Below are 9884 nucleotides of genomic sequence, written 5' to 3' on the forward strand. Positions count from 1 at the left end.
TTTTTTCCTTTCCTTTCCTTTCCTTTCCTTTCCTTTCCTTTCCTTTTCCTTTTCCTTTTCCTTTTTATTCTTTGCTTTGTATTTTATCAATGCAATCTTAATGCATGTTTTTCTTCACTAATTTGAGAGGGAAATAAGTACTTTATTGTGTTTAACTTTATTGTTTCTATGGCCATTTCAATTACTGTTCTTAGGAATCATTTCTTCCTCTGCATTTATGACTATATTTGGAAATATATCCACTTCAAATTGTATCTTGTTGATGCTATGCATGTAACTTGCTAAGTATTATTTGTTTTACTTTTAACTTTCACTGCTGTGCATTAACTGTGCTAAGTACAATGTTCATTGGGACATTCTCAGAGATGCACTTACCACACCATGATAACATTCTCCTAATTACCACCTTCTATAATCCCACTGCTTCCTCCCCATCCATCCCCTAAAAGCCCCACTTGGCCTTCATGTGCTTCTTGTATTAGAGTGGGATAATTGCGCCTAAATGATCTAAAGTTTCATTTATTCCTGAAAACGCCCGTTTCATTTTTCTTGATGCCTGTGCATCAACAACTCCATTGTGCATGTGTGTGTTTTCCTTGCCTGAACATCTACTACATATAATGGTGAAGCAGCTTTGTCTACAGTTGATGAAGTCTGAACATAAGATACAGGTATCTTTCATATTTTACATGTGTTGTGCACAAACCGAAGTAGATCAATTAATTTATTATCTTTACTGACCACCACAATTAGTATTTCAAAATTTTATTTGCTTATATACAACCCTATATTGCTACTAAAATATACCAGAGATGACCATTCGTGACTTAAGCCACTGTAAGTGATGTAGTGTTCTTTCATTTTGTATGAGCAGACATTTAGTGAGGCATGTGTTTGGATGAAAAGTTGAATTGTAAATTGTGGATGTAAATGAGGGCACATTAAACTTTCAACAGAATATGCAGGTGAGTGTTTCTTAAGTGTTTTAGTCATTTTATTATCAATACTCACTTGCCATAAATACAGTGCCTTAGGGCAAGTAATTTTGTGTCTTTCTATTGAGGGTTCCTCCCTTCCCATTTCGGTCTGTCATGATGTAGGAATATTTGGGGATGAAAGTTGTCAATCTACAGCAGTATTCTACCTACAATATTGTAATTAAATGGAGTGAAAATATATAATATATTATAGGGAAAAAATTATTGTTTGGAATGTTTGAATCTTCTACATCAAGAAATGATATGTGGGAGCAACCAAAACAACAGAATGAAAGTTTTAAAAATTTACATGGCAAATTATTCTTTTTGGTTACATTTACTTAAAATGTTTTTTTTTCATGTTCTGTTGTCCAGAGGCATCTATCTAATATTTGAATGCTACTGTCCAAAAGAAAATAACTGAATCTATAATAGTTTGGGAAACTCTGGAAAGACAACACTTTAAGACTGGCCTGCTTCCAAACATCAGCAAGTTCAATTGTATAGCGATAGCCACTTAAGTTCTCTTGGGCGTGGGAGAAGCAACTTCCATCCTGAAGCTCCCTAGCACCAAAACCTTCTGTAAATGAGCAAGAGTAAATTCTGAATAATCAGAGAATATTTTTATGTTCAGCCCAAATGCCTTGTATAGAAACTTTAACTGAGTTCTTCAACTATTCATACTTATGTTGATTTTCATGAACATTATGCAGTTCATATAGGATGATTATTTTGAGAGGTACTATACCATATGATATCAGATTAAAGCTGGAAGGGCTATATGCTGATGATCCATTTACAGCTTTTAAACAAATGTTAAGACGACTATGAGTAGGAGAGAGAGGGGGGGGGTGGGAGAGGGAGAGGGAGAGAGAGAGAGAGAGAGAGAGAGAGAGAGAGAGAGAGAGAGAGAGAGAGAATTCAAGACCTCGGGTTCAGTGAATACAAGGTATGCATTTTATCACTAAGGTAAATCCCCAGCTCCATATCCTACTAGTAAGTTAATTTGTAGATGGCTTATATTCATATGTTGTTGAGAAAATGGGCAGAAAACTTCCAAGCCAGAGAGTTAAGCCAGACTGAATTTAAAGACAATGAACAATCAGTCCTCATTTTTATTTCTCTGCAATTAGAAATCATCTATCTATTTCTGAGATAAGTTATTATTAAGTTCTCTCTGTGTAGCCCAGGCTGGCCTCCAAGTCTGCTCCTGAGGTCTGGAATTATGGCTGTGCCACCATTTCTGGTTCCCAAGACCTCTTTACATGGATATTTTATTAAGTACAGAACTCGGGGGAGGTAGGATATATGCAGTACTAACTATTCTTGCACTTTGGAGCATTTTACAAACTGCAAATCTGAGGTCAGTAAAAGAGATGACTTTGTCTATCAATTCTCTAGTGGTAAGGTCACTAATGTGCAAGTTGATATTACTGATATTTAAATATTTGAAGAGAAAACTAAAACTAAATAACCTCAGTAAATGCTACATAATCTAAAAATGCTGTTTCGTTTTTATTCCTAGTTGAGCAATTGGCACATGTAATGCCTCATTCAAACAGGTGTTCGCTTTGCACTCATTGAACTTTTCCCCTGTGCTTCTGTCACACTACAAATACTGTTGATTGTAAGTGTGGTGCCAGCCAGCTTGTCAGTTTTTATTTGCAGAACCCCTTCCCTTCTACATTTGACTTCTCTAAAAGCAGAGAAGTGATAAATTTGTTTTCTTTAAGAAAACAGTTATTTTAGTCACCACATTTGGCATATTGTCGTAGCAAGTTTACTTACTTTACGATCGTCGTTTCCTTCTTGTGATTTTTCCTCACTTACAGTCTTTTCAGATAGTTATGAATCTCTATGTCCCAGGGGAGAGGGCGAGAATTGCATCTGTCTAGTCTGTTTTCCATGGCCTTGCTTGTCCTCAGTGATGAGGTTTCATCAGCTATCTGCCTTCTTTTGGAAGTTCCTTCATACTGTCCTGGCTTTAATGGTCTTTACAAGAGAGATTGGAGGTCTCATGGTAGTATGTCCTCAGATTTCAGGGGATCCAAGCCTTAATGAAGAGGGTAGGCTCACTCATAGGTAGAAGTTCTATTCCACTCCTAAAGTTGTATCTGTGCTGGGTTCAAACAGCCTTGTGGCTTACAATTCTGCATTTGCTTTATGAAGTTAATTATCTTAGATGTTGTCTCCTTCATAGCTGTTACAGTGTCTGTTATGGAGGTAGGCATGAGACCTGTGAGAATATTTTTATAAAGTAATTGATAAGTGAAATTCACATGGACAACCTGGCATGATGATGCTTGACTTTAATCCTGGCACTTTGCAACCAGAAACAGGAGGACCTCTGTGAATTTGAGGTCAGCTTGATTTACATAGTGAGTTCCAGAACAGCCAGAGCTACACAGAGAAACCCTATCTCAAAGCAACAAGAAAGCCACACACATGGGAAGTGTGTTAGCCTTCATATTGGCAATAAATGTACAATTTTGATGGTGTTCAGCAACAGTATGACACAATCAAAATTTGCCATTATGAATGAGTGGTTGCTAGTTTTAGACTCTAGAGATGAAGGAAATTGACTTGATGGCCCAATATATAATTCCCTCCACACAAAGCTGTATATCTGCCACTACTGTCCTAATAACATATCAGAGCAGCAACTACTTATCAAATCATTCTGTGACAGTAAACTGTGACAAAACCAGGCAAATATAATAAAAGGAAAAAATCATACAGCCATTTTTTTTTACTGTTGATGTGAAAATTCTCAAGAAAATACTAATAGACTGACAGCAGTAATAGATGAAATTGTGCACCATGTCTATAAAGGAGTTATGCAGGAACAAAATTGTTTCAACACACAGAAATCAGTATTGAAATATGATGTATGGGCAAAAATGAATGGGAAAGTCACAGAACTGTCTTAATAAATATAGAAAAGCATTTTAGAAAAATCTGATATTCAGAAAAAGGAAAACACAGAACTATTGATACTTATAGATGGCGTGGCTTTGCATATTCAAAATCATAAGTAATCTACAAGAATGCTAACACTAATGAGAAAATTCAGCAGCTGTGTAGAATGCAAGATTATCCCCAAATTAGTTATATCTGTATGCTACCATTGGACAAACCTGAAGTGAAGGAAAAGTCCCTTGGAGTCAAAGGGATCAAGATGCTTAGAAAAGAAGCAGACGGGAAAATAGATGAACTTCGTACAGAACACTAGACAACATTGAAGGGAATCACAGAAGACCTATGTAAGGAGGATGTATGTGTGCTGGAGGTCTCTGTGTTGTAAGGATTACCCTCTGACTCGTTTATGACTTGATGGAACCCTCGCCAAACTGCCAGATTGCTTTTCTCTTAGAAGTTACCAAGATGTCTCTGAATTTTTCGTGTGAAAATGGAAGAACTCTCGAATAGCTAAAACAATACTGAAAAAAAAAGAAGAAGAAATTTGAATAAATGAAATTTCCCGGTTTTAATATGGTACTCAGAGTTTGAAACCAAATATTTGAACGACTTATGCACCAAAGCATAGAAACAAATTTCTATTTGAATAGACACAGGAGAGATTTGTTACCCATTGTCTTAAATTGCATCAAAAACTTACAATGTTAAAGTACTTTAAAATATTTTAGGCTTGGAAGGTTAGTCAATCTTAAACCTTAGTTTATTTTTACCAACAAACCATTTGGTTTGTAGCTATTTCAATCAGGTGGTCAGCTGATGAATTAGATTATGCAACTGTAACTGCATTATCGTGTTCCAAAGGTAATTCCCTCTGTAATAATTTATAGTAAATTCCTTAAATTCTTGATATTAACAATGTATCATTGCTAGTTTATCACTATGGAAAAAGTACTTCAAAATGCTTCCTTGTTTTGTTTAACTGATTTTTCAAATCCTACATTTATGCAAAGACTAGTTGTCTTCCAGCTTCATTTTCACGACTCCTCTGGTGCACAGTTTTGTATAACTATATTGACTATGCAATTCCAAGCAATAACAACATTAATAGAGAAAAACATTTGCATACACTTTTAAAATGACAATTTGGAAATTTTCAAGCCGTAAATACCTCTGTTTGACTTGAAAATAGAACTATATGAATTTATCAAAGTGGACGCAGGGTGGCGCTGCAGGCTAAGATTGCGATTAAAAGTGCTAAAATACCCGGAATCGCTTGTTGCAATACTGAACAAAAGACGCAGGCAAGAGCTTGGCAGACACTACGGAGCTATGAAAGGATTTGGGCAAGGATAGACTGGATTAATATAAGATTAAGAATGTTAAGATTCCTCCAAAGAAGAAATCGGCGTCCAACATTTCAAAGCTTTGGAAATTCTAAAGGATTGGTTGCAAGCCCTCACTTCCCCCTCATGGAGAAGCTGAAGAAAGCTCACCCAAAAAGGCAAGTAATGACGTTTATTTTTATGATGGTTTTGGTTCAGGTTTGCAGTGAGGCAACAATTCAATACTCTATCTTAGAGGAAACAGAAAGTGGCTCCTTTGTAGCCCATCTGACCAAGGATCTGGGTCTGGGAGCTGGGGAGCTGGCTACCAGGTCTGCACGGGTGGTGTCTGATGATTACAAGCAGAGATTGCTGCTGGATCCTGAGACTGGAGATTTGCTTCTGAGGGAGAAAGTAGACCGGGAGGAGGTGTGTAGCACTGTGGATCCTTGTGTGCTGCATTTTCAGGTGACTCTTGATAAGCCAGTGCAATATTTTCAAGGAGAATTATTGATCCAGGACATAAATGATCATGCTCCAGAATTTCCAGAAGGGGAAATGCTATTGAATATACCAGAAAACAGCCAGCCAGGCACTCTGTTACCACTGAATTTAGCCCAGGACTTGGATGTGGGCAGCAATGGGCTTCAACAATACACAGTCAGCCCCAACTCTCATTTTCATGTCCTCACTCGAAATAATAGTNANGGCAAGAAATACCCAGAGTTGGTGCAGGACAGAGCCCTGGACAGAGAGGANCAGGCAGAGCTGAACTTAATCCTCACAGCTCTGGATGGCGGGTCTCCGCCGAGGTCAGGAACAGCCCTGGTTCGAATCCTGATCATGGACATCAATGACAATGCTCCTGAGTTTGTGAACAGCCCCTATGAGGTGCAGGTCCTAGAGAGCAGTCCTCCAGACTCCCCAGTCCTTACTGTCTTAGCACAGGATGCAGATACTGGCAACTTTGGAAGAGTTTCCTATGGCTTCTTCCAAGCATCAGATGAAATCCAGAGAACGTTCTCAATAAACAAAGTCACAGGAGAAATACGACTGAAAAAGGAATTGGATTTTGAAAAAATTAAATTTTACCATGTGAAAATTGAGGCCACGGATGGGGGAGGGCTTTCTGGGAAAGGCTTGGTAATAATAGAGGTGTTGGATGTGAACGACAATGCCCCAGAGCTGACCGTATCTTCACTGACCAGCTCAGTCCCAGAAAACGCTCCTGAGACGATCATAAGCGTCTTCAGAGTTGGAGACAGGGATTCCGGAGAAAATGGCAAAGTGGTTTGTTCTATTCCAGAGAATCTGCCATTCATTCTAAAATCCACTTTCAAGAATTTCTACACTCTGGTGACAGAGAGCCCTCTGGACAGAGAGAGCCGAGCTGAGTACAACATCACCATTATGGTCTCCGACCTGGGCACACCCAGGCTCACGACATGGCACACCATAACAGTGCAGGTGTCCGACATCAACGACAATGCCCCCGCCTTCACCCGAACCTCCTACACCATGTTTGTCCGCGAGAACAACAGCCCTGCCCTGCACATAGGCACCATCAGTGCCACAGACTCAGACTCAGGCTCCAATGCTCACATAACCTACTCGCTACTGCTGCCCCATGATCCGGAGCTGCCACTCTCCTCGTTCATCTCCATTAACGCTGACAACGGGCAACTGTTCGCGCTCAGGGCGCTGGACTACGAGGTCCTGCAGGCCTTCGAGTTCCACGTGGGTGCCACAGACCTAGGCTCACCAGTGCTCAGCAGCCAGGCGCTGGTGCGCGTGGTGGTGCTGGACGACAATGACAATGTGCCCTTCGTGCTCTACCCGATGCAGAACGCCTCTGCACCCTGCACAGAGCTGCTGCCCAGGGCGGCAGAGCCCGGATACCTGGTCACCAAGGTGGTGGCAGTGGACCGCGACTCTGGTCAGAATTCCTGGCTGTCATTCCAACTGCTCAAAGCCACGGAGCCCGGGCTATTCAGCGTGTGGGCGCACAATGGCGAGGTTCGCACCACCAGGATGCTGAGCGAGCGTGATGCACCCAAACACAGGCTGCTGCTGCTGGTCAAGGACAATGGAGATCCCCCGCGCTCTGCCAGTGTCACTCTTCATGTGCTGCTGGTGGATGGCTTTTCCCAGCCCTACCTCTCTCTGCCTGAGGTGGCGCCTGACACCACACAGGAAGTTGAGGATGTGCTTACTGTGTACCTGGTTATTGCCTTGGCATCTGTGTCTTCTCTCTTCCTCTTGTCTGTGGTGCTCTTCGTGGGGGTAAAGCTGTGCAGGAGGGCGAGGGAACCCTCTCTGGGTGGCTGCTCTGTGCCCGAGGAACTCTTTCCTGGCCACATGGTGGATGTCAGTGGCACAGGGACCTTGTCCCACAACTACCAATATGAGGTGTGTCTGACCGGGGACTCTGGGACTGGTGAGTTCAAATTCCTCAAACCCATGATCCCCAACCTGTTGGTTCAGGATGCTGGGAGAGAAGTTAATGAAAATCTTCACTGCAGGGAAAGCTTCCTATTTAGTTAAGTCAGAGGTTCTCAACCTGAGGTTTACAACCTCTTGGGGGTTGAAGGACTCTAGCCATGGCCACCTAAGACCCTCAGAAAGCTCAGATTCTTAGGATACACACATAACAGTAGCAAATGTACACTTACGAAGTAGCAATGAAAGTAATTTCATGATTGGAAATTACCACAACACTATGAGCTGTCTTAAAGCATTCCAGCAATAGGGTCGAGAACCAGTGAGCTAAGTGATGTCATTTCCTAAGTGTTGTACAATTCTTTTCTTTTATGAAATGATCTCGTTTCTGTGAAGTCCTCCACTAGTCTATTATACTAGACTATATATTATATTATATATTAATAGTGTTCAGTTTCTTTTTTATTGGTATGAAAGTTCTAGCCTTTAGTCATCCTAAGCATAGTTCATATTTTTTCTCCACATATGAATAATTTTGGTGATTAGTACTCTGATAAGCATAAATAAACTGTCTTTAAATGAAATTCTTAGTGATCTCATAAGACATTTCACTCATCTTAAAAAAAAAAAACTTGCATTTTTGTATGTATTTGTGACACCGGCCATTTCCATGCAATTTCCTCTTTTCAAAGGTAGAGTGTTTAAAATTACATATGTTGCCTGAATCTTTCTGCATGAATAGAAAGCAGCACTATGTCATGTTCACTACCAGTTTAAGCGCCCTGATTATCCAAGTCATAAACTTTAAGGTGTACATGAATGTACACAAAGGTTGTGGCCCTTTTTGTTTGTAAGCATCATGCATGGTAGTAGTTCTATTTACTTGCTTGTGCATGTTCTGGATGTACTACGGTTAGTTTTGGATTTTTATTTGACAAAAATTAAAAAGAATATGTGTAGTTTGTCATCCTGTATATTTAATAAAGCCCTTAAATCACTGCTTTGACATAATCTCTTTTAATAATTAATCTCTGAATTGGAATTATGTCCTATCTTTCTAAAGTGAAATTTCAGGATTATTGATGGCATCACATCTTTCTTTTTTCTTCCTCATACAAAGACGTTCAAGCTTGGTGGTGGTGGTGGTGGTGGTGGTGGTGGTATGTGTGTGTGTGTGTGTGTGTGTGTGTGTGTGTGTGTGTGTGCTTTCCAGTGATTCTCTGGCCTTTCAAATGAGTAAATTCTCTCAAACTTTGGGTATTCTGTTTAATTCTGTTCATTAGTATATTTCAAAAAAATTGTCCTTGCATTATTTGGTGTCTTTGGTTAGAATATATCAATCAACAAAAACTACTTTTGGTGTTACATCATTTTGTTTTGTTGTTCAGTCTATCCTTCAGTTGATTTGAGATAAACTAATGAGCAGTAATGAATATTATTGTGTGTTAATATACTGGAGCAGTAGCACATTGATTGATTTGTAATTGTAATTCTACTTTGTTCAATAAGCCCAGTGAACTGATTGATTTCTAACTCATTACAAGTATGTAGGTAATACTATATCAAAATTTCTTGAACTTTTGTCAGAAAATGAGCAACTAAAACTCATTCTTTATATTCTACCACTCATTTTTAAATCTTAACTATTAGTCTACATGAAGTGAAATAATTTTACTTTAACCCAAATTACTCCCTTCACCAAAGCTAAGGAACAGTAAAAAGGCAAATTACTGGCAGTTTAAGGTCTTGAAATGTAGAGATTAGTCATCATTCAGTTTTTTGAAAAGTAATAAATAAACCTGAGAATCAGTAAACCACACATAGAAGACCTGAAAGTGGGAAGGAGACCTGTCAGAAGAGGGGCTTAGGCAGGAGAGGGAAGGAATGAGAGAGCAGAGATTTGGGGGTGTAGGGCGGGCTAACAAATATCTGGAGAGATAATGACTGACACTTGATGCCACTGGCAAATCTTTGAATATTTGGAATATTCAGAGAAACCTAATCAGGGTTTGTAAGAAACAAATCACACTTAGACATATCATAGGAACATTTCTCACCACAAGGTACAGGGGAGAAAGAACATTAGAGCAACTCCATGAAATGATGTATTTCTTTTAAAGGAGCATCTGTAAAACTAAGAGCTGATTTAAACTGCAATCATTGGAATCAAAGACAATGTCTTTAAATCTACCCCCCCCCCAAGTATTCCAGAGTATAGCCTGCAAAG

At 39.6% G+C, this 9884-nt stretch overlaps 1 protein-coding gene across 1 annotated transcript; it reads left to right on the forward strand.

The window, feature by feature from the left end:
• Positions 1–4744: 4744 nt before the first annotated feature.
• On the forward strand, positions 4745–8654 carry LOC110333165 (protocadherin beta-4-like). Its single transcript, XM_021214680.2, has one exon. The coding sequence runs from the start codon at positions 5273–5275 to the stop codon at positions 7760–7762; it is 2490 nt and encodes an 829-aa protein (XP_021070339.1). The 5' UTR covers positions 4745–5272; the 3' UTR covers positions 7763–8654.
• Positions 8655–9884: the final 1230 nt, after the last annotated feature.

The sequence above is a fragment of the Mus pahari genome, chromosome 15, assembly GCF_900095145.1.
Source record: "Mus pahari chromosome 15, PAHARI_EIJ_v1.1, whole genome shotgun sequence".
Lineage (NCBI taxonomy): Eukaryota > Metazoa > Chordata > Mammalia > Rodentia > Muridae > Mus > Mus pahari.